At 33.3% G+C, this 26,352-nt stretch overlaps 1 protein-coding gene across 8 annotated transcripts in view; it reads left to right on the forward strand.

Moving 5' to 3' along the window:
• NBEA (neurobeachin) overlaps positions 1–26,352 on the forward strand; it is a 687,041-nt gene that overhangs the window by 294,793 nt on the left and 365,896 nt on the right. For all 8 annotated transcript variants that reach the window (XM_045977917.1, XM_045977919.1, XM_045977920.1 and 5 more), the window contains one exon: positions 6,733–6,860. In XM_045977917.1, the coding sequence (XP_045833873.1) occupies positions 6,733–6,860 (128 nt within the window). The remainder of the gene's footprint in view (positions 1–6,732; positions 6,861–26,352) is intronic.

The raw sequence follows: 26,352 nt of genomic DNA on the forward strand, positions 1-26,352 counted from the left end.
TTTAAAATTCCCTATCAGTTTATGCATGTGGACTTATCTTTTCAACTATTAACTGTTAATATATTAATAATAGTTATTTTAAATTCTTTGATAGTTCTAACACATGGTTTATCTGTGATTCTCGTTCTGTTAGTTTGTGAATCTGACTGTTAGTTTTCCTTCTTTGTATGTCTTAAGCTTTTTGATTGAAAGTTGGACATTATATAGAGGGTGGTAATAACTGACATTCATAGTATTTATTCTGGAAATGGTCTTGCCTCTTACGCTGGGCCTTTAATGTTGTAGGTTAAGTCATTCTACCCAGCAGTTGAGATATTGTGTTTTCTTGTTTTAGTTACTCTCAGTGCACCACATGCCTTGAATTCTTTTACGCGTACCTTGTCTTTATCTGGGGGCTGGTCTGTCAGAATGTTTTGCCCTATTCTACCCTGATTTTTAGGCTTTCCTTTAAGCCTACATTTTAACGAAGTCCTCTACACTATGGCGCCTTCTACAGTAGTAGGCTTCTGTTATTTGTATTGGGTACTTGCAAGCCTGGTTTTCGGTGGACATGGAGTTGTTTCCTGTTTTTCTGGTTCAGACTTGGTTTTAGGGTCTTGGAAGTAAGATTTTCCACTGATCCTGCCCATTTCCAAGTAGTTGGAGAATATCTGATTATTAGAATTCGGGGATTTTTCTTGCCCTCCCTTAGAATAGAGTTTTTTTCTGTTCCTTTCTCCAGCTTCAAAAGAGTCTCTCTGCTACCCTGAAAGTGGCAGGGCTTGCTGTTCTTTTCTAAGATGTATAAGCCCTTTGTTCCATAGAGGTTATGGGGAAGAAGGTGCAGGCAGGGCTTTGTGTCTTTTCTGCAACAGTTATATTTTACTGGACTAGTTGACTAGAAAGGAAGAATTTATCCATTTGTTTGTTTTGTTTTCTTTCTGTCTAAAACACACGTAATTAACAATTTCCAACATGCACTTCATAAAAAAGCTTTTATACTTATCTAAAGACATTCCAGCATTGCATTTCCTAAAACTTGAAAAGTATGTATTTGGAATTTAGTTTGCCATATAGAGTAAACCTCTTGCATGCAAGAGAATTCTATTTAGGTTTAGTTTTCTGTAAGTTCATCTATTTTCTTCACCTGTACTCATGCACTTAAAAATGTATGTGATCATGAGGAAGTAAAGCAAACAAGCATTTTTTCACCTTCATGTTTTGATTAGGATAACCATAAAAAGTTATAGTTGAGAAAAACTGTTTAGCAGTAGGTCATATAGTTATAGAATCTGAGACTCAGGATGCATTTACTCATCAGCATCCCTAAAATGTAATTTAACATTAGATAGCTGAATTCATTGAACATCTGACTCTTTTTTTTTTTTTGAAGATTTTATTAATTTATTTGACAGACAGAGATCACAAGTAGGCAGAGAGGCAGGCAGAGAGAGAGGAAGGGAAGCAGGCCTTCAGTTGAGCAGAGAGCCCAACGCAGGGCTCGATCCCAGGACCCTGGGATCATGACCTGAGCCGAAGGCAGAGGCCTTAACCCACTGAGCCACCCAGGCACCCCAAGCGTCTGACTCTAGATTTCAGCTCAGGTTGTGATCTCGGGGTTGTAATATTGATCCCCTGATAAGCATGGAGACTGCTTAAGATTCTTTCTCCCTCTCCCTGTGCCTCTCCCCTCTACTCATGCTTGCTCTCTCTTAAATATATGTATATATATTTCACATTAGAAGCTTAGTGAAAGCTAAATAAAGTATTTTAAGTCAGTGATTGTCATTTCCTAGTTATGGTATATAGCCAGTCAAGAATTCAACTTTACAATTTACGGTTTTGCTGTCATTAATATTCTCCTAATCTTTTCTTTTTATCTAATTTTACTTAAGCAAATCACTTCATTTACCTATGCTCATATTTCCTAACTTACCCAGGAACATTTGATTAATGAAATCTATTGTGGAATTCACTAGCGTAATAATTTCCTTTAAATCTAAGTTCTCTTATTATGTACATTGCTTAAAGTTACATAATTATTTTCATTCTAGATTTTATTATTATATATAACCATTTTATATGATTTAAGGAATGAAGAAATTTAAGAACTTTAATGTACAAAATTAAATTAAGTATTTGTTATATTTATGATATGTTAAGGACCTAAGCGAATACAAAAAGTTAAAACCAGAAGTAAGAATTATAAATGTATTAAGTGGCATAAGTATAAAGGAGCTTATTAAAGTAGTACTCACAACATAAGCATTATCCTAAATGAAAGTAAAGTTACTGTGTTTTTCTAGAACTCTAAAGCATATAACATTTGAAAATAATCAGTACTTTGTAGTGAAACATTTGTAAGGAGATTAATTTAGAAAATGAGACAAAAATCTTACCTTTTTCTGCTGATTAAGTTAGTTAGTCCCCTTAGCTTTTGTTATGTCCTGAGGTCAGTTACAGTTGGCAAGATTCGATGGATTTTCATACATTTTTTTCCTATCATAAAACAATTATATCTTTATTCATAAAATTTCTTAGAATCTGTAAATCTCTGTAAATGAGATTTTCTTAATGTAAGTAAAAACCAATACATAATTGTGTTTTTTAAAACCATAATAATAAAACTCTTGTATTTTAAATCATGTTATCTTAATCCAGGCATTGATGCTTTAACATTTCATCTAAAGCATTATTATTTTCTTTGAATATTTTGTTTTTGTAGTTGGAAAATTTGTGAGAGTGGTTGATAAATTACCCAACTTGCAACAGTAGTTTTCTTCATGGAAATCAGTAATTCTCCCTCTTTAAAGAATTTGCACTTAGCTATCAAGAAAAATAGCCAATGTCAAAATAACATCATAAGCATCATTAATGTGACTGAAGGGAATGAAAAAAAATTGAGTAGGAGGAGAGAAATGAGAAGCTCGAGAGAATGCATTTCAGCCTGGAGTTGGCCCAAGAACTTTCCTAAATACTAAGAAGTTGCTAGAGTGTTAAGATTATAAATCTCACTCAAGACTATACAGGGAAAATTACCCATGTCCTGAAACCTCAAATTTTTTTGTGCATAAGATATCTTTTATTGAATTAATGTTTCTTTTTTTTTTTCCCTTTTTATTAATTTTTTCAGCGTAACAGTATTCATTCTTTTTGCACAACACCCAGTGCTCCATGCAAAACGTGCCCTCCCCATCACCCACCACCTGTTCCCCCAACCTCCCACCCCTGACCCTTCAAAACCCTCAGGTTGTTTTTCAGAGTCCATAGTCTCTTATGGTTCGCCTCCCCTCCCCAATGTCCATAGCCCGCTCCCCCTCTCCCAATCCCACCTCCCCCCAGCAACCCCCAGTTTGTTTTGTGAGATTAAGAGTCATTTATGGTTTGTCTCCCTCCCAATCCCATCTTGTTTCATTTATTCTTCTCCTATCCCCCTACCCCCCCATGTTGCTTCTCCATGAATTAATGTTTCTTGAATAAATGAAAATAAGCTTTCAAATGAAACTGAAAAATTATTAATCTTTTCCCTAAATCAAGTAAAATATGCCAATTTTTCTTACAAAATAATTTCCAAAGAACTTTGTTTTCTGGTAGTTATTACATGTACTGTTTTAAAAAATTATATTCAAAATGAAGAGAATAACTTATTTTGATAGGACATAAGGCCAAGGAGTTCTCTAGTGTTAACTTTTTTTTTTTTAACATGTTAACAGATAAATTTTTCAGCTATGCCTTGGGAAAAGGAAGTTCTACATTATGTACTTTTCTCAGATGAGAAATGAAATATCAGTATCTTTTTTTTTTTTTTTTTTTTTTTTTTGGTGATTGGTGTTCTTTGCCTGGTGATAGAGGAGGGTATTAAGCTGAGATTTATATTTATATCATGTTCTCTGAGAATTTAAATTGTGTAAAGATGAGGATCATATACTTTATTTGATGTTTACTTTCCTTTAAAATACATTGTGTGGAATCTATAAATATTAATGACAACAACTAAAACTTGTCCATTTTCTTCACTGTAAAAAAGTGATGGTGATGGTGTAACTTTTCCACTTAGAATTGTTTGATAGCTAAATCTGGCAGTATTATTTGATGATGATTTTCTGTACTTAAAGCCTTTGATTTCTTGCTGGGTAAAATGTTACATTGTTCTCCATTAGAATTTTAAAATTATGGTTACAGAATGATATGTACAAGCATCATTTAATATTCTATTGAGTTTTATACTATTGTAAGGATTCCTTTTTATCCCTTACCCTTAAGTCATTAATACACATGTATGCACACACTTATGTGATTAGTTATTAAATTAGTTGAAGTTTCTATTTGATATGTAACCCAGAACTGTACTGTTGTAATTTTGAAGCCTGTAAGTCATATAGAAACCCATAAATTATGGAAAAAAGTCATAACCTGGGGAAGAAATAACCTGAATTTAATTAGATAATAATATATTACAATAGTATAACTATGATGTGAACCTTTATACATCTAAAAATTTTCTAAATTTAATTTCATTCTTATTAATCTTAAATAAAAGTATTCATGCTTCACTGAGAATTTAGGTACAGAAACAAATAATAACATCTAGATTTATCCCCTGTTCATAGGTTTGCTCTTAACATTCTTACTCATCTTTCCTTAGAGGAGGGGAATATGTTAGCTGGGAAGTTATGGGACATGATCTTGGAGATTAGAAGGAATGTATTAATTAATAGATATAAAAAAGGAGTTCTGTCTGTATTCACTAAAATCAGAGATAAGTTATTTTGATTATTTTATGACTTCAGGTAGCCTTCCCTTTGCTGCTTTATTACAATTTACTAGCAGTAAATACTCTCATTAAAACAGGTATTTTCAAAGTGAGTTTCCTGGATCAACAGTAGCAAACCACCTGAGAATTTGTTAGAAGTGCAGATTCTCACAGTACACCCAGACCTGCTGAATCAGAAGTTATGGGGATGGGGTTCTAGGAGTCTGTATTTAAACAGCATTACCAATGATTAATGATGTACTATATGTTGGCTAATTAAACATGATAATAAAGAAGGTGCTTACTTAGTTCGGGAATAACAGAGTAAGGGAGAATATTGAGAATTCTCTATATCTTCAGCATGTCTTCAAAGCCCCACCCAGTTCCCTTTTTCTTGCTCAAAGTTGTTCCTCTGGAATATTCTCTTGAAGTATTTGTGGAAGTGCGACACCAGTTTTCTAAGTTCTTTCTCTAAAGCTTTGACCCAGGTAAGAGGAGACAAAGTCAGATAGAAGTGCTAATGCTGACGCTTTGAGTGCATAAATGATTCAGTTCACATGATTCCAAGTTGGGAAAGAAGGAATCCTACATTATTCCCTCACCCCTATTTAATCACCAACAATGCAGTACTTTAGCTTTAAATATTAGTAGTATATTGAAAATTATCCTAATTAATTACCTTTTTGTCATTTAAGTTTTCCTCACATATAGCAAAATGTTACACAGCTTTGTGGTGGAACTTTTATTATTTTGAAGCATTGTTTAATTGTTTGCTGTACATGTCTTCTGTGTAGAACAGTGTGTGTTCCTCTAACATTATATTATTATATTGATTTTGTTTTTTAACCAGAGCTACATTTTCTAAGAGTAAATATAGATTTGTTTTATTCAAAGTAGCTATTGTAAGAGCTGCCATTATTGACATCTTCCTGTGCGCCTGGTAGTTTTCTCTGCACTCTATGCACCTTAGTGCATTTAACGCTCACCAGTAGGCACCATGGTTATTTTCATTTTGTAGGCAAAGGGAGTCTAATGCCCCAAGCTCACCTAAGTAGTATAAGAGAGAACCAGCATTTCAGTCTATGCAGTCTTATTTCAAAGCATTTATTCCTAAGAGAGATAGTTAGATGTTACCAGATTATTTATTTGCTTGAGCAGAATTAGTCTTTACCCCTATTTTTTTTTTACATGTACTACTTGAAGTATTTTCAAGACTGTCAAATAGTGCTTATGTGAGGTCATGTAACTCAAATTTTAACAGTGAACTAATATAAATGATAATGTAGGAATTAGTAAAAAAATAGTAATAGAAATGGAAAATGCCCACCTGAGCACAGCAATTTAGTTTTATTACACTGAATTCTAGTTATCCCCTTATTTATCCAGCTTTTCAGGGAATTTTTAGGCAACTCTAGAGAACAAACTTTAGAGAACAAAGTTTAATTCTTTGTAACTGACACAATGATCCATGTAGTAGGTGTTCAAAACAGTTTTCTTTCATAGATAGAAGGATAGTCATGGAAGATAATAGAACTAGGAGCAGAGTTTGTGGCCCGTGCAGGTTAAAGAATCCCAGTTGCCTTTCACAGAATATTCTACTTTTTTTTTCTTTTAAGATTTGCTTATTTATTTTAGAGAGCATGGCAGGGAGGGGCAAAGGGAGAAGGAGAGAGGGAATACCATGCAGACTCCCCACTGAGCACAGGGAGGGCTTGATCTCATGACCCTGAGATCATGACCAGAGCCCAATTTGAGAGTCCTGGGCTTAACCAACTGAGCCATTCAGGCACCCCTGGTCATTCTACTTTGGCTGCAGACTTTAGAGTAGCCTTATGATTGATGTGAAACTCTACAGGGTGTCCCCTCTACTGAAGCTGTTATTATTCCATGAGTTAGAATTGTACTTTTATGATTTTTCAAGATTTTAATTTGGAAGTTAACTTTATTTGACTTTTTGTATTGAATTATATTTACTAGTGTTTATGTCTTAATTTCAACAGCATCACTGCAAAACTTGAAAGAGCTTTAGAAAAAGTTGCTCCTCTTCTTCGTGAAATTTTTGTAGACTTTGCCCCATTCCTATCTCGTACACTTCTTGGCAGTCATGGACAAGAGCTATTGATAGAAGGTATGATTTCTCTCTCTATTCTAATTATTTCAGTTTCCTATAATGTATCTATTACTCATGATATAATCTGTACTTTTGGAGGAATATTTATTGCCAAAAGAATATAAAGATATTGCTTCCACAAATTCTGATAAGATATTCATACATGCTTTCTTATTATTCATTTTTAAAAATAACACGTTCTCATAACAGAATGGAGACTTCTGAAAAAGTGTTAGACTAGGAGAGTCTGGCTCTTATAATCCTAGTCTACCAGGGCTGCAGTGCATCCTTCATGAGGATGGTATGTTTACTAAGCAATATGCTCTTAAATTTCCTTCAAATCTAAGAGCCCTGCTTCTGTAAGTGATTTCTTATTCTTATAATATTTGTAATATGAAAATTCTTAACTGAAAAAATGTAAAGAAATACTTATCTGGAATTGATGAAGTTATTGTCTTTTTTACTCAACAGCTGCTTAAATGGAGTGAGAAGGGAAAGCAGATAAATTAATTATTATGTATCAGTATTAGGAGAGCAGCTTTTAAAAATATGGTTCTCTGAAGTCTTATTTCTTTAAAAAGCTCATTTTATAAATATTCAAGAACTTCAGAAAGGGGTAATCCATATCTAGATGATCCTGTGCATAAATAATGGCTTTAGGTACTATTCCTTGAATTTAGCAGCCTTATGTATGTTTTTTTGCTTTTCATTTTCTATTTACTGTCATTTTCCTATGATTATTCTATCATTATCTCAATTGCTTTTACACAGTCTCTTTCTGTTAGGTGAGACAGTAATAATTAATAGTCTGACTGGGTTTAAATCCTTGTTCTACTACTTCCTGGGCTCTCTGAACTTTTGGAATTATTTAGCCATTTTGTAACTTAACATTCTCTCTATAAAATATAATCAGTGATAGCACCTCCTTCCCAGGGTTCTTGTGAAGATTAAATTATATAATGCATATAAAGTTCTTAGAACAGGGACACACAGGTGAGCTATTCTTTTTTTTTTTTTTTTTTTTAACACTGAATTCTTGTTCTAGCCCAGCATTGTCTTAGGTACTTTGGAATATATTAGTATATAACAGACAAATATGTAGAATCTAAAAAAGGAAACAAATGAAAAAACAAAAACAGAAACAGACTCATAAATAGAACAAACTGGTGGTGGACAGAGGAGCAGGGAATGGGGGATAGATAAAATGGGTGAAGGGGAGTGGCAGATAAGCTTCTGGTTATGGAATGATTAAGTAATATGGATGAAAGATTCCAGCATAGGGGAATACAGTGAGTAGTATTGTAATAACATTGTACAGTAACAGTTGGAAGCTACATTTGTGGTGAGCATAGTAGAACATATAAAATTATTGAATCACTGTGTTGTGCACCTGAAGCTAATGTAACACTGTGTGTGTCAACTCTACTTTATAAAACAAACGAACAAACAAAAAACAACCTTATTTAAAAAAAAAAAAAAATCCCTGCCTTGTGGAGCTTATATTCCAGCAAGGACAGGACATTTAGGTAAGTACTGAACATAATAAATGAATTATAGAGCATGATAGAAGATGGTCAATGCTATGTTAAAGGATAAGTCCAACACAGGGGTTTGGGATTCTGAAAATGACAGGGTCGGGTTGCAGTTTATTTAATAAATCACTATCTTTAAAACTGCAGCCCGTCTCTGCCATTTTTAGAATCCCAAACCGCTGTGTTGAACTTATCCTTTAACATAGCATTGACCATCTTCTAACATGCTCTATAATTTTAAGTAGACCAATGGTAAAAATTACATTTAAGCAAAGACTGAAAGGAGGTGAGTCATATAGCTTACTAGAAAAGTGTTCTACTTGACTTATTTCACTCAGCATAATCACGGACATTGGGAGATGGAGAGGAAAAGGAAGTTGAGGGAAATTGGAAGGGGAGGCGAACCATAAGAGACTATGGACTCTGAAAAACAACCTGAGGGTTTTGAAGGGGCGGGGTGGGAGGTTGGGGGAACTAGGTGGTGGGTTATAGGGAGGGCACGTATTGCATGGAGCACTGGGTGTTTTGCAAAAACAATGAATACTGTTACGCTAAAAAAATAAATAAATTTTTTTTAAAAAGTGTTCTAGACTGAGAGAATATTTAGTAAAATGACCTCATAATGTGTTACTTTACCAGAAGAAAAAAATTAATAAACATTATTGAAAAAATAAATCTTAAATGTTTTTTCATTCAGTAAAAGTCTTTTATTTTTCCTGTGTATATTTTCCTAAAATGATTTGACAAATTTATAAAAGGAAATATAAATAGTGGTCCAAGACATGCTAAAATAAACAGAGAACAAATTTAGAAATGTTAATAATGGGTCCTTATAGTGCTATTAAAAGTGGGACACAAATCAGCAGTAAGTTTTCTGGCAGCCAAAGCTAAGGAAGGAATTATTTTAAGTTATAAGAACCACATTCCTGGTTCCTCAGTGACAGTTTGTGACAGTTTGAAGCTCTGAGGAATTACTATCAGATAACATTTAACTGCTCTTTGTTGGTTAAGCAAGACCCCACATAGGTAGCCCCTTTCCAGAATTTTCTATGACCAGGCATCTGTAGTCTTTCTTATTTCTTCCCAGAACTGCAGTAAGAAGGTAGGAGAAAAAGCTGGGTAGGTAATTGAGAGCTATTTTTCTTGGGCTTCCCTAAGTTTACCTAAAATATTCTGAATTGAGTTGAAAGACTATTAAGAATATATCTCTTGGATTTTTAAAAAAGTAACTATGCTAAAAATGAAACATTGAAACATGTTATGAGTTGAAAGTTCATTTTGTGTTCATCTGGCAGAATACAATTTTATGGTGCAACTTTTCTGCATCCAAAGAGTTTAATATATCCCATTTTTAAAACTACGTGGATATAATGCTGGTATCCCTTTTTTGTGTTAAAATTATTGTGTTTAATAAAATGATGATAGTAAATGGCAGAATTTTAGATTTTGAGTTGTATTTTTTAAATAGAGGGTTGACACAGTATATCCTCAAATTTCTGCTGATCAATACAATCTAAAAGTCTAGAAACATCTGCTGTATAACAGAACAGCATTCTGTATCCTTCACAATTTAGTTATCACTTTCCTTTTCAGACTCAACTAGTCTCTGTCCTCTTGTATGGAAGACATTAATTAAACATGAAGAAAAGTTACACAGTATTACATTTCCTTGTTTTTGTACAATTCTTCTGGATTGGATCTTTTTTCCTTTTTCTCTCCCCCAAATTTTTCTCATCCTTTGAATTCTATTTCAGATTCCTTAAGTCTAATTAATGTCTTCTCTTCTGTGATCCTGTGACATTTTATTTATACAATTTTGATAAAATTATTCATCACTTATAAATAGGAAATATCGTATTGTTTATATTGTATTGTCTAGCTTAATTTGGTACATAATATTCAGTATTTTTTCCTTTTATACTTGACTAGAAAATTATTTTTGTTACTGATACTGGTAGAGGTAAGTTTTGAAATGAGGTGGTCAGACAAGTAAAATGTTGGGTTCTCTGGTAAGAATTCCCAGTATTGATCAGTCATCCACAACTGTGAACTGACTGCTTTGCTCATCTAAGTCTATTCTTGCTCTCTAACCCAGCCTCTGGAAATACATGCCCTTTCATGTTCTCATTCTTGAACATGTATTCTTGGTCATTCTTTTTCCTCCTCCTCCATTTTCCTCCTTTTTCTCATCTGAAACACTGTTCTTCTCCTCTGAGAAGAAAAACTGTCAAACTATTATAAAAGACTCAGGAGATTTACATGATAAAAATATTTTTTGTTAGCCATTGAGTATTTAAAAATGTGCTTATGATGAATATTCCCACTGCTTTTGATTTCATCATGTAAATCTAAATGTTAAGAACAAAGCTGGATTTGGATAACTGAAGATATTTTATGTCTTATGAAAATAGAAGGCAATTATTCTTAGTTTCATCTTTGAATTGAATCTTTATTTGTTTTATATTCATTTGTTCTTAATTTATACTTGTGTTCATGTAGTTTTTTTAATAAAATAATCATTGATATTTTGTATTGTTTATGTCCTTTAAAATACAAGCTAAAATAGTGTCCTTTCATTTTCTTAATTTGTCTGTCACTTTTATTAGTCAATCTGTGTTTATTACTATTGTATGATTCTAGAGTACTTAATATAGTTCTTAACATTTTAAGGTCATTCATTGACAGTACCTATTTTTATATGCCTTTTGGTGTGTATGTGTTTTCTCATGGCAATAATTAAGGATTTTTGGAGACAGTAGTTATTTGGAGCTTGGTGAACTTTCTCTAAGAAAATCCTAGCTTTCAAAGGTGCAAACTAAAGCATAAAAATTAGAGTCGCTATGTATGCAGTATCAAAATCCACCAGCCCAAGATGACAAAACAACCCTTGGTCCAACAGTTATATTTGCTTGGTTTGCTGCAGCAACGGAGGTTGTGCTGAAGGGGTCCAGTTGGAGATTGGAGGCTGTCATAAAGCAGATTAGATCTTGCTAATTTTTTTTCAAGAGTCCTAAGGAATACAGTGAGCCCAGAGTTATCATTAGTAATGAAGAATCAGCAGTCACCTAAGTTAATTAGAAGAGAAAATGTTTAGGGGCCTGTGTGTGTTAACCTCATGTCCTTTACTCTGTCTTATTCCACCACAGCAGACTGGCCCTGAGAAATCACTGTTTATATTCTGTGAGCATTATTTATGTTTGATTAAGAACTCACAGGGGTATTGAAGGTAACTTAATTATGATGAGGATACAGCAGAAAGTCTTACAGCTACCAAAGACAGGAAATGAAAAAACAGGTAGACTTAAGGCAGCCTTGAAATGGGAGAGGAGAGTCAGTACCCTACTCCCTTTGACTCTCAAGGCCACTTTATAAAGCTTTCTGTCTTGGCTTCTCTCTGTGTATTAACTCAATTTTTTACTTCTTTCTCAGACTAACCTCACATTTTTAGTCATCGGAACATGACCCAGTATAGTCCCCACCCTGACTCCAAATGTGCTTTTAATTGTAAATGTCTTTCATCAGTTGACTATCGTCACTGTTTATGAAGAGAGGATCTGAGGGGCTCAGCCTCGGCTTTGGTATCTACCTCAGTTACAATCAGCTAATATTGGGGTAGATGGGAAGGGTAAAGTTGGATGTAATATATAGGCTGATTCTTTTAGAAGCTATACATATAAGTTGAAACATCTTAGAAAGGGATGGTGGCAGTGCAGGAAATGTTATACTGAAGTGTCTATTATACTTTTGGTGATATTAATAAATGTTTTGTTAAAGTTATATAATACTCAAGAATATTTAAGTTTCCAAGCCTAGAATTCATTTATTTTTATTTTTATTTTTAAAGATAGATTTATTTATTTATTTATTTATTTGTCAGAGAGAGAGAGAGAGAGAGAACAAGAGAGCACAAGCAGGGGGAATGGTAGAGGGAGAAGGAGAAGCAAGCTCCCCACTGAGCAAGGAGCCCAATTCAGGGCTCTTCAGAACTGTGGGATCATGACCTGAGTTGAAAGCAGATGTTTAACCAACTGAGCCATCCAGGTGTCCCTAGCATTTTTTAAATAATAGCATGGAATTTCCACTCAACCAAAAGAACATCATTGAAATGTTATTATAAAAAGAATGACCCTAATCAAGAAGTCCAGTTCACCTTTGGATCATTCATAGAAACAGTATAGCTACATAATTAGAAAAACTTGAATATGTTTATTTTAATTAAAAAATTATAGATTGAAATGTATTTTCAGAAGTTACATTAAAATGGCAATAATACCAAAAAAAATGTACGTGGAAGAATCAGTATAGATGGTAACGAGGGGCATCCTTTTTAAATTCCTCCATGAAAATCAGAACAGTAGATGTTGAAACAATAACTACAGCAACAACAAATGAACAGTTACAATTAAACTAGGTGACAAGGTATCCCATCAGTACTCCAAAATATGACTGTGTTGAGATATAAGAGCTACAAGATAACTCATGGGTTAGCAGAAGGGAGGGAGAAAGTCGTGGAAAGCAAGATGGCTCTGAGGAAAATAGTCTATAAGTACTTACTGGTAAACCCAGAGGGCCAATTTGAGAACAGCAGCTAAAATAGAGAGGGCTTTTGCACACTATAATAGCAGATGATTCCAAGGGTTCCGTGGTAAAGCGGGAAGGGGCTAAGCCATCGAGGCCCCATAAGTAATTAACCAAGTAGAATTCTCCCAAGACAAAGTCCCACATTGGGAAGAAACTAATATGAAAAGAATCCAAATTGAGCATCAGAAGTACAAGAGAGTCAAAGAGAAAGTCCACATAAAACTGGGTTGTGAACACAGGCAGAACTGATAGTTCTCAGAAAATAAGTTGTCGTATTTTTGAAAATTATATGAAAACAGAAGAGGGATCTCTAGAACCTGAAGAAAGAAGGAAAAGAGCTAACCTGTAAGTTTGGGTAAATTAATTTAACATAAAATAATAAGTAACAAAAAGGATCATAATCCCACATTTTACAGTAAGAAAAATGAGAATAAGTAGAATATACCCCCTCAGACCATGAAAGCAGGCCAGAAAAAAAGGTGAAAAGTATGTAAATGAGCTGAAAAGACATTAGAAAAGATACAGGATATGAAAAACAATTTATATCAGAATTTAGAGAATCTCACAAATGTGGTGATAGAACTTAGGAAATAATTGAAAATAAAGAGAAAAATAATTTTAGAAATGAAAACTAAGTTAGAAGAAATAAAGAAGTATGTAAACTCAACAGATAAGGCTATAAAAGACATATAAGGTAAAAAAGAAAAATGATAAATTTTTTTAAATGACTAAAGAGGCTAGAAAATCTAGGACAGATTTAGAATATTGAACATACGTATGAGTTTCCAAAAAAGAAAACCAAAGAAAAGAACTCTAAAATAATAGGATCAGTCATTCAAGGAAACTCCTGGAATTTGGGGGGGGGGGGAGAAATTGGAGTGGGAGAAGAACCATGAAAGACTATGGACTCCAGGAAACAAATGGAGAGTTTTAGAAGGAGGGGGGTTGGGTGTTGAATGAGCCTGATAATGGGTATTAAGGAAGGCATGTATTGCATGGAGCACTGGGTGTTACAAGCAGACAATGAATCATGGAACACTATATCAAAAACTAATGATGTACTGTATGATGACTAACATAACACAATAAAAAAATAAAAATAAAAAAATATTTTTAAAATATATATTTAAAAAGCACACAAAATGAAAAAATTACTCAGGCAACCAACATTGAGACATATCTAATACAATTAATAAACTTTAAAGGAAAAGAAAATCCATAGCATCTAGATTAAAATGCAAATTAACTTATAGGAGAAAGAGAATCAAATTGTGATCATATTTTTTTTGACAGAGGATTTTTTCTGCCAGAAGAAAATGGAGTATGATATTTAAGATAGTCAAGGAATGAAAATGACGGCAAAACTGGCTTTTATGTATAGAGACTGCAGATAAACTATTAAAATGCAAGAATTCGGGGAATATTATTCCTATGAGGCTCTACTGAGGAACCTACTGTAGAATAAGTGTCAGGCAACTGAAGCGACTACAGAGTGTAAACATAGGGACTCATGATAACCCTCAAATATACATGTATTTTGGAGAACTAACCCTTTAGTTAGTTATGTGAGAGAGAATGTGGTGTATAATGGCTATATGCTCTGAAAACTGAAAAAAGTAGAACAGTAATTATATCTGTAGCACCATTATTGATATTTTTATAAAACTGTTGCATGTTGTATAAAACAATTAGTAATTATTGATATTCTAATTATTTTATTTTGAGAATCAGGATTCTCATGAAATAAAGGAAATCCAGATATAAAATACAGTTTAAGCAAAATCATTCTGTTTTGAATTTGAATGAGACATTATAAGAGCTAAATTATTATGTGCACACACACACAACACACACATACACACGCTCACACTCACATATGTACTGCAGTCCTATGTACTGTTTTGCCTAGGAACAATGACCAAGTTAGCAGCAGTTGAGTATATCTAGAGTCCAGATGGTAGTCTTGAATTATTATTTGCCATTGAAAGAAGCCAGTTTCTTGGAGAAATGAGTGGTTTCAAAGCTGGAACAGTAAGTGCTCTTGATTTGCCTGCAACATTTGGTTGCAAGGCAGATACCAAACACTGTCAAAAAGAATAAGGAGCTAGCTTGAAGACAATCTTCTTGGCCAAAGATGGGGCATTTTGAGCATCAGTAAATTAATAACTGCAATGTATCAAAATGCAAGGATATGTTTAAATATGTAAGTCATAGGAATGATTTTTAAAATGACTTAGTTGAATTTATTTATTTATTTATTTATTTTTTATTTTTTGTTTTGTTTTGTTTTGTTTTCCATTTTATTTATTTTTTCAGCGTAACAGTATTCATTCTTTTTGCACAACACCCAGTGCTCCATGCAAAACGTGCCCTCCCCATTACCCACCACCTGTTCCCCCAACCTCCCACCCCTGACCCTTCAAAACCCTCAGGTTGCCCCAACCTCCCACCCCTGACCCTTCAAAACCCTCAGGTTGTTTTTCAGAGTCCATAGGTTGCTGGAGGGAGGTGGGATTGGGAGAGGGGGAGCGGGCTATGGACATTGGGGAGGGGAGGCGAACCATAAGACTTAGTTGAATTTAGAATATTGGGAACCAACTCATTATTTTAAAAACTGATCAATAAAAGGAAAAATTTATCCTGTTATTCCTATGTAAGTTATGTATGTTACCAAATCACTAATGAGGAAAGTCTTCTTTTTATAGAAATATAAATGTATCTGATAAGTGATGGATATTTAGGTTAGATCATTAACATCTATTAATCAGGAATTAATAGATCATAGATAGCATCAATTGCTGTTAACATCACAGAGGAGAGACATACAGACAACCAGATGGAAAAAACACTATCTCCCATTAAGACTAACCAGCTGACCTAATTAATTAATTAAAGCTGAATCTGATTATTTCTATATATCTAACATGTTAAATAAACTCTGCCATGAGAATTCCATCATCAAAATTAACACTGGTGGAAATTCTGCACTACAAATGTCTTGGTTTCTTCAAAATAATTTATATAGCAAAAGAAGAGATGAGGGGATCTGTAACTAAAACAGCTCTAAAAGATATCTCAAAAAATCAGTAAAATTGAGTTGTTTATACATATAATTCTGTCATTTTGGTGATGAGCTTTTAAAAAAAAAACAAAGTGAAGGACACCTGGGTGACTCAGTCAGTTAAGCATCTGCCTTCAGCTCAGGTCATGATCCCAGGGTCCTGGGTCAGCTCAGCCCCAGAGTCCCAGGGTCTCTCTCTGTCAGAATAAATAAATAAAATCTTAAAAAAAAACCCAAAAACCTGAAGTGGTTATCATAAAAACTAGATAATAGTTTGTTGACAGTAAGGAGAATACCGCAAGACACAAGGAGACTTTTTGGGAAATTTGGCAAAAGTCTGTTTCTTCATCTTATGTAATGGTTTTAAGGGTGTTCATTCTAAAATAATTCATTAGCTGTTTTATGCATTTAACTTATCTGTGTTATATTTTACAGAAGTATTTTAATGTTCTCTAAGAAGAAAGTTATAAAAAGCTTTTAATGACATTAAAGACATAAGAAATGGTGAACTATATCATGTTCATAATAGGAAGATGATCTCACAAAGAAGTAATTTCTGTCCATGATTATCCATCATTTAAATAAGAACTTGTTTTCAGAAATCTCAGATTATTTTCATGGAATTTGATGAGTTTTTCTCTTAATTTTCTATAGTTGAATGGTTGAAAATAACCAAAATAACTTTGAAGATGCGCAAGCTATTGTAATTTTAAAAGTGTGTAATGGCCCAGGGCTAAACAGATCACTGTGTCGGAATAAGTATCCAGAACCAGATCTCAACTCAGAGGGACAGGGCTGTGACAGAGCTGTCATTACAAAAGGAGATGGACGAACAATGCAGTAAATACAGCTAGATCAATTGGAAAACTTTTTGGTAATTAAAATAATTGAATCCCTTCCTCACTGTATACACAAAAAGTCATACTAAGATGGTTGAAAAAGCAAAACTTCAAATCCTTTAGAAGAAAATACAGGACAATGTCTGTATTTCTAAAGTCAAAGTATTTCTTTAATTAGATCCCCCCCAAAAGTATAAAATTTAATGGTTGATAAATTTGACCATCTAAGAATTACTTTGGCTTATCAAAAGACACCATTAAAAAGTGAAAAGATGGAGAGTAACATCAACAAGATGCCAAACCAGAAAGCTTCAGACCTTGGTTCCCCCATAGAAACACTGAATAAACAATAATATACAGACCAAAAGAGCTTTATTAAAACTGTAAGAACCAGTTTAAAAACTGCTGCTACCAAGAAAATACTGCAAAAGTTAGAAATCCCATGGTATTTTGTCTTTGTGCCCCAGTGCAGCATGACATGCATGGTCAGGAGGAAATCACTGAATTCCCATTTTTTCCCTTAGAATGCAAGGAAAGATTAGATTCCTTGCAACATTCTAGATTGTCTGGTGGCTGTGCAAAAGACTAATTTCTGTCTTGTCTGTCTCAAAACAGTGATGGAAATGGTGGTACGATTTCAATAATAGTTTAAAGCCTACTAAAAGAAGTAATAGGTAACATGGCGTGTTATTGATGCAGTTCTGTGGGCAGTTGAGGGGATAAGATTATGGTGAAAGTTTTGAGGGGATCTTTAAGCCAGCCAGTCAGTGAAGTTCTTCCCTTACACAAAGGCATTTCATAAAGATTGGAAGAGGTTACTTTTTTCAAATGCCCAGATTTCCACGAAAGTTTGCAACTTATACAAAGAACAGGGGAACATGACCCTTTGAAATGAAGAAATAAATTTCCGAAAACTGATCCTAAAGAAATGCAGTCCTTTGATTTTATATGACAAAGGATTTTTTTAGCTTGCTTAAATATGTTTAATGAACTAAATGAAAACACAGACTGACAAGAAAATCATGAAAATATTTTATTAACAAAAGAAGAACATCAGCAAAGAGATATTTTAAAAGAACCAAATAAAATTGGGGTTTTAAAAATGCAACAGCTTAATTGAAAAATTCACTGCAGGGGTTCAAGAGCAGACTTGATAAGACAGATGAGAGTCAGTGAACTTGAAGACAGGTCATTTGAAATTACTAAGTTAGAGGAGCAAAGGGAAAAAAGAATGAGAAAAGTGAACAGAACCTATGGGACTTATGGTATATTATCAGACAGATCAATATGGACATCTATGGCAGTCCCAGAAAGAGAGGACAAAAGGGACAGAGAACATATTTGAAGAGATAATGGCTGAAAACTTAATACAGTTTCATGAAGCCAAACAAACACGTGCCAAGATGCATTATAATTCAACCAAGAAAAGTCAAAGACAGGGGCGCCTGGGTGGCTCAGCGGGTTAAAGCCTCTGCCTTCGGCTCAGGTCATGATCCCAGGGTCCTGGGATCGAGCCCCGCATCGGGCTCTCTGCTTGGCTGGGAGCCTGCTTCCTCCTCTCTCTCTCTCTGCCTGCCTCTCTGCCTACTTGTAATCTCTATCTGTCAAAAAAAATAAATCTTAAAAAAAAAAAAAAAGAAAAGTCAAAGACAAAGAGAAAATCTCGAAAGCAATGAGAGAAAAGCTACTTGTCACATGCAAAGAAGTTTCTCTAAGAATGTCAACAGATCTTTTAGCAATAAACTCGTACACCAAAAGGCAGTGGGATAATATATTTTTTAAAATACCATTAACCAAGAATACTATATCTAGCAACAATGTCTTCAAAACTAGAGAAAATTGCCCAAATAAACAAAAACTGAGAGAGTTCATTATCACTAGACCTAATCTAGAAGAAATGGCAGAGACAGTCCTTCCACTTGAAACAAAATGACAATAACTTGAAGACACAAGAAAATATAAAGTTGTCCAATAAAGGTAAATATTTGGATAAATAGCAAAACCTGTATTATTATAATTTTGGTTGATAACTCCACTTTCACTTCTTTTATAGGATTTGAAAGATGAATCATACAAATAACTAAATCTTTGCTAATGGGTACACAGTATATAAAGATATAATTTGTGACAGCAAGATAAATCATGGGGGAGTCACAGTGATGTAAAGGAATTTTTGTAGGTATTGTAGCAATTTAAGTTCAGTGTAAAACATTGTTATACCTTTAAGATATTTTATGTAATCCCCATGATTACAAAGAAAATATCTATAGAATTCATGTAGAAGAAATTAAAAAGGGGATCAAAGCACATCATTAAGAAAATTAAATGCAAAGAAAGTCAGTAACAAAACAAATAAAGGACAAGAATGCTTTAAAATATACAGAGCACAGTTCACAAAATGACAATAGTAAGTTCTTCCCTATTAGTAATTACTTAAAATGTTAAGTATATTAAATGCTCTAATCAAAGGATGTAGATTGGCTGAGTGAATTACAAAGGAAAACAGAATTCAATCAAATTCTGTCTACAAGAGATTCACTTTAAATATAAGTACATACATAGATAGACAATGAAAGGGTGGAAAAATGATATTCCATGCAAATAATAACCAAAACAGAGCAGAGGTAGATACCCTCTATTATAAGACAAAATAGACTTTAACTGAAAAACTTTTAAAAGAGACAAAGAAGGCTAATGCATAAGAATAAAAGGGTCAATTTACTAAGAACATATAACAATTAGTTTTTTATATATCAGACATCAGAATTCCTAAATATATCAAATGGAAATTGACAGAATTGAAGGGAGAAATAAGGAGAGTCTATAATAGTAGGATATTTCAGTACCTCATTTTCAATAATGGGTAGAACAGCCAGATGGAAGTTCAGTAGGAAAACCAGATAACTTGAACAGTACTTACAGACCAGTTACACCTAACAGACATGTGCAGAATCCTACCCACTGTAACAGAATACATATTTTTCTCAAGGGCACATGCAGCCTTTTTTAGGATAGACTGTTGCTTAAGCCACAAAATAAGTCTTAATATATTTAAAGTGATTGAAGTCATACAAAGTATCTTTTCTCTTCACAGTGGAATAAAACTAGAAATCAAGAACAGCAAGAAAATTGCAAATCCACAAAATGTTGGAAATTATACAACATGCCCTAAATAACCATAACAACAAAGAAGAAATTAGGAAAGATCTTGAGGCAAATGAAAAGTGAAACACAACATACCAAAACTAAGATTTGTGCAAAGCAGACCTCATAGGGAAATTTGTAGTTATAAAAATTTACATTAGAAAGAGAAAGATGTCAAAGCAATACCTAACTTTCTACCTTAAAGAACTAGGAAAAGAAGAACAAACTAAACCTCAAGCTGACAGAAAAAAGAAAATAATAAAGATTAGAGCAGAGATAAAGTAGAAAATGGAAAAATAATAGAGAAGATCAGCAAGACTTGGTTCTTTGTAAAGATCAACAAAATTGACAAACAGACCAACAAAATCAAAAGAGAGAAGGTTTAAATAACTAAAATTAGAGATGAAAAAGGGGATATTGCATCCTATGTTATTAACATAAGAAGGATTATATGAGAATACTATGAACAGCTATATGCCAACAAATTGGATAACGTAGATGAAGTGGGTAACACATACAGAATCATGGAGAAATAAAAAATCAGAGCAGACCCAAAATGAATAAAGAGATTGAATCAGTAATCAAAAATCTCCTACCAAAGAAAAGCCTAGGACCAGATGGCTTCACTGCTACATTATTCCAGATGTTTAAGAATACAACCAGTTCTCTTCAGAGTTTTCTAAAAAAAAAATGATGTGACTACTTTCAAACCTCATATCACTTAAGATGGTTACTATCAAAAACCCAGAAAATAACATGTTGGCAATGATGTGAAGAAATTGGAAACCTTGCACACTGTTGGTGGGAATGTAAAATTTTGTAGGCAGTACAGAAAACGGCATGGTGGTTCCTCAAAAAACTGAAAATAGACTTATCAAATGAATCAGCAATGCTGCTTCTGGGTATATTATCTAAAAAAAAATTGAAAACAGATCTCAAAGGTATATTTGTACACTCATGTTCATAGTGGCATTCAAAATACCCAGGGTGGAAGCACCCCAAGTGACCACATGTAGATGAATGGGTACACAAAATGTGATATATTCATACAGTGGAATGTTATTCAGTCTTCAAAAAGAGGAAAATTCTGACTTGCTATAATATGGATATACCCTCAAGGACATTATGCTGGGTGAAGTAAGCAAGTTCCGAAAAGACTGTGTGATTTCCTTTATATGAAATATCTAGAATAGTGAAATTTAGGGAAACAAAGTAGGTTAGTAGCTGCCAACAGATAAGGGAGAAATGGGAGGTTGTTTAGTGGTGATAGAGTTTCAGTATTACAAGATGAAAAAATTCTAGAGATTGTTTGCACAACATTGTGAATATACGTACCACTTAAAAGTCTTATGATGGAAATTTTTCTGTTACATGTATTTTGTCACAATATTAAGAAAAGACTGAGAAGATGTACTTCTAACATCAATAATTGTAATATTTACACAAAAAACTACAAATCAATAAGAAAATTATAATTCCATAGACCAGTAGATAATTTGCAGATGAGGAAAATGCAGATGGCCAATAAGAACTGTAAAAAAATTAAAGTTCAACCTCATTTTTAATCAAGTAAATGGTACAAAATGTGTATTTGTATCCAGTTGTTTAAAAATTTATATTTAGAACCCATCCCATTGGTACAAAATATATTTTTAAAATCCGTGTATTAGGGGTATAGAATCTTCTACAAGTGTAAATTAATGCAAACACTTTGAAATATAATTTTACACTATCTTATTAATTTGAATTTGTAAGTTACATTGACTCAGCAATCTCACGTGTGTATATATATCCTCAAGTAATTTTTGCATATGTACACAAGCAGATATAGATATAAAATGTGTTTAGCAATGATGTTTTTGCCAAGGACAAACTGGAGGCAAACTAACTGTTCACTAGCACAAGAGGGGACAAATGAATGATATTGTTGAACAATGCAGTACTATGCAATAGTGAAATGCAATTTTATGAAAATAGTATTGACCAAAAGAGCTTAACACATGCATAAAGATACTACTACATCTTATTTAGAAATTCATTAGTATATGGTAGAAGTTTTAGAATTTGATTCAATGTTAAAAATATTAATTTACAACTTTTTTTTACCCTAGAGAAATGGGATCAAGTAGGGTTACACAAGTGCTTCAAGTCTATAATTTTTATTTCTTAAACTGGGTGTTGATTATCATTACATTAGCAGGGGTCAATGAACTATGGCCTGACAGCTATATATACCAGCCATCTGTTTTTGTAAATAAAATGTTATTGGAACCCAGGTATGCCATTCTTTTATGCATATCTAAACTACTTTTGTGTTGCAGTGGCATAGTTGATTGATTTAATCAAAGACTAATAGCCCAAAAGCCTAAAACATTTTCTGACTTGTAGAAAAAAATCGCTTACCCTTAATCTATACCAATATGCCTTTCACTGTTCCTATCAACGACAAAAAGAATACAGAAATGGTGTATTATGATTGTTTGTTGATTTGTGTACACTTTTGATGAAGTTATAAAGGCTGTCTGTGGTCCAAGATGAGCAAAATGTAGTGAATAAAGTTGATTGATTCCCGATTATTTAGTTTTAGACATGGAGTTGGAAATTTGTCAGGTCACATACATTATTTCTTTCTCAAGATTCAATCCATAATATCACCAATATGCCCTATAATTTACTGTGTCTCTTCTATAACCAAGTCTTTATCTAAGTTTTTAGTTAGCTAAGATAATGAATTAAACATGACCTTATTTCTCCACCTTTTTGAGTAAATGGTCACAATACTACACATAAGAACTTTACCCCTAGATAAAAGTATTTAGTTGTTACTTGTTCAATTCTAACTAGAATCTTCAGGGGTAATATTTTTATTGTAAAACTCTTAAACAATTATACTCTAAAGTCTTCAAAAATATGTTTCTATAGTTTTTATTCTTTTGATAGCAGTATCAATAGAAATAATACTTCTTTGGTATTCTTGAAATCAGCTGACAAATTTTTTCTAAGTTAAAAAGTAATAGTTTAACTTTCTTAATATTATGTCTTTTGCTAATAATTGTTGAAATACTACTTTTAGTTCAAATTCTGTTATTTAAATTTAAAAAATATTTAAGATCAATGCAGAAAATATGTTTCATTCCTGAAAAAAAAAAAAAACAAAAACACTGCTATTGCACTGTTATCTCCAAAAGTTCAAATAGATAAATATGTAAACTGGATTCTAAAAGTCAAATGTTTATTAAAGATTATAGATGTTAATATATTTTTGACACAGCCTGAATTTTCAGTTTTAGTCTTGGTGATTCGTGCCAGTGTCTTATCATCTATTTAAAAGATTTTATATATTATGTCATCTCCCAGAAGCAGTAGAGAAATTAATCATATATAAATTTTTCTCACAATTTCTATTAAAATTAACATTTTAAAAGTAGCAATTGTTGTGACAACTGTGGCAATGTCTAGAGACTATTTGAGATATTTTTAAGAACATGTGGTTGGTTTGAATATTTACGTAAATATGACTGAGTTTTTCAAGCACAAGGTGATGATGTAAACCGAAGGAAATGCAAAGCAAACTTAGGTAAGTCCTACCCTAGACACAGATGACTCTAAAAACAATAACAACAACAAGAAAACCACTTTGGGAGAAGTTATATGTTAAAGGGTTAACCATATTTGCAGCTCATCCTTAAGGAATTTTTTTAAAATGTAGTATTGATCTTGTGATCAATGTGTGAATGGTAAGGTAGATAATTATGTTGTCTCTATGCTTCACAGAGATCTGATTAATAAAAAGAAATTCAGTAGTCTAACATATGAAAGGAAAAATCTCCCAATTTTTTTATTTGGATGAATAATTATAATTTTCCAACGTGAGATTGTGAGATAACAATCTAACAGCATTTATCTTATGCAGGAAGTTACCTTATCCATAGGCTCAGTATTCGTAAGTTTTATCTCTTATAGAATGGAATTATAAGCAACTTTTACAGATTTTCATTTCTAATATTTTATTTCTAATGAATTGTGTATATAATGCAAATTTTCCTTTTAAAGAATTCAGCATTTCTCTTTGTTTTCTGGTTGTATCTTAAATCTAGAAGTACACTAACAAGAATTTGCAAACTTTTTCTTTAAGGGTCTAGATTGTGGACCAATAGTCTCATATGTTCCTTGTGTTTTGTGTTGTTTATTTTCTCAACCCTTTAACAATGTAAACTCTGTTCTTAGTTTATTGGCTATACAAAAACAAGCTGCAAGCTGGATTTGACCGAAGTTTGGCCAACCACAGGCTAGAGTGAGAGATAATGGCATCATCAAAAGAAAAATTAAATTTAGACACTATTGATAATAGGTTTTTATTTCTGGTTAATTGGCTGTGATTATTACACCAGATATACTATTGAAACAAGATGGGATTGGGAGGGAGACAAACCATAAATGACTCTTAATCTCACAAAACAAACTGGGGGTTGCTGGGGGGAGGTGGGATTGGGAGAGGGGGAGCGGGCTATGGACATTGGGGAGGGGAGGCGAACCATAAGAGACTATGGACTCTGAAAAACAACCTGAGGGTTTTGAAGGGTCAGGGGTGGGAGGTTGGGGGAACAGGTGGTGGGTGATGGGGAGGGCACGTTTTGCATGGAGCACTGGGTGTTGTGCAAAAAGAATGAATACTGTTACGCTGAAAAAAAAATAAATAAATAAAAAGGGAAAAAAAAAATGGCTATAGGAAGCTGTTTTTTATTTTATTCATTACGTGGTGTCCCGGATACAAATTATTTTTTGAAATTTTTGTTTAAAAAGATAAGTTTCTTTTAGCTGAAAACCAAGATCAACTGGTATAATTTTTGACCAGCCAGAACTCAGTGCTGTGTTGCTTAAGATTGAACTACACTTGAGTGCTTGGATGGCTCAGTCTGTTAAGTGTCTGACTCTTGTATTCATCTCAGGTGACGATCTCTGTGTTGTGAGATCCAGCCTCACATGGGGCCCTTTACTGTCCTCTCTATGTGCATGCACTCTCTCTCTTAAAAAAAAATTTTTTTTTTGAAATTGAACTATACTGACTGTAGAATGCATTTCTCTTCCTCTTTTTGATTATTACTTTTGATAAATTTGGTTAACTGACACCTAGGTATCACTGTCCGTTCTGTGCCTAATTCTATGTAAGCAGCAGTGCGTATCGTTTAGTTCCTAGAGTTGTTACTGATGTTATTTTAAGAAATGGTCACTAGCGGGGCGCCTGGGTGGCTCAGTGATTAAGCCTCTGCCTTCGGCTCAGGTCAAGATCTCAGGGTCCTGGGATCAAGTCCCGCATCAGGCTCTCTGCTCGGCGGGAAGCCTGCTTTCCCCTCTCTCTCTCTCTCTGTCTGCCCCTCTGCCTACTTGTGATCCCTCTCTCTGTGTTAAAAAAAAAAAAAAAGAAAGAAAAAAAGAAATGGTCACTAGCATTTTAGGAAAATTTCACAAACATACACCGTGATGTTTTGTATAACATCCCATATTTTTGCAAATGATACATTTTTTGTATTAGGGAGAATATACTTCATATATTGTGCTAAATATTAAAAAATTAGGAATTTTTAATCAATGATTTTGATTCAAGCAAAGAATTTTATGTGTAATTCAGAAATTTTATATTTCTGAATTATTCTTTGGAGGTATTAGTAAAGAAAAGATGATCACTTGAATTTTTACAAACATGATAAAGTCACATTTTATCAAGGGATCTTGTTAAAATTTTCAGGTAGCTACTGAAGATTGTTAGATACCTGAGTAATCTGGAGTGTCAGGATGTCAAGAGATCATAGTATAGCAGAACTTTGAAGAAATGATCCTTCAGAAACGATATCTTCAAAAAGTTTTTCATATGAATGAAAACAAGATGGAAAAGAGATGTGCATGATTGATCCACTATATCACTTAACATTGACAATCAGTGGTTTAATAATTGTGACAGCCATATTGCTGTCATATAAAGATGATAATCTGTTGTGAAGATCAGACTATCTTTTAGTATTTGTTCCTTAGTATATGGTAAATGTTTAAGGATTTTACTTTAAATAAATAAGATCTTGTCTTTCTCTGCTTTCAGAAAAGGGAGATAATATTAAAACCTGTGAAATAACAAGGTGTTTTTAGTCAGGATTAATACTCTTCTAGTACTGTTAGCCAAATATAAAGTCCTGCCTATGATGTTAACAGAAAGAGGAAGAAAGGGGCAGTAACATAATGTTTTGAAGGAAAACTCTAAAATATTTAGCATGATTTCCTCTCTTTTGTCATGATAGAATAACGGAGTGGAATTGCCCTCCAATTGTAACCATTAGAAAATTGAACAAAGTATATAAACC

This window comes from Meles meles, chromosome 14, assembly GCF_922984935.1.
Source record: "Meles meles chromosome 14, mMelMel3.1 paternal haplotype, whole genome shotgun sequence".
Classification (NCBI taxonomy): domain Eukaryota; kingdom Metazoa; phylum Chordata; class Mammalia; order Carnivora; family Mustelidae; genus Meles; species Meles meles.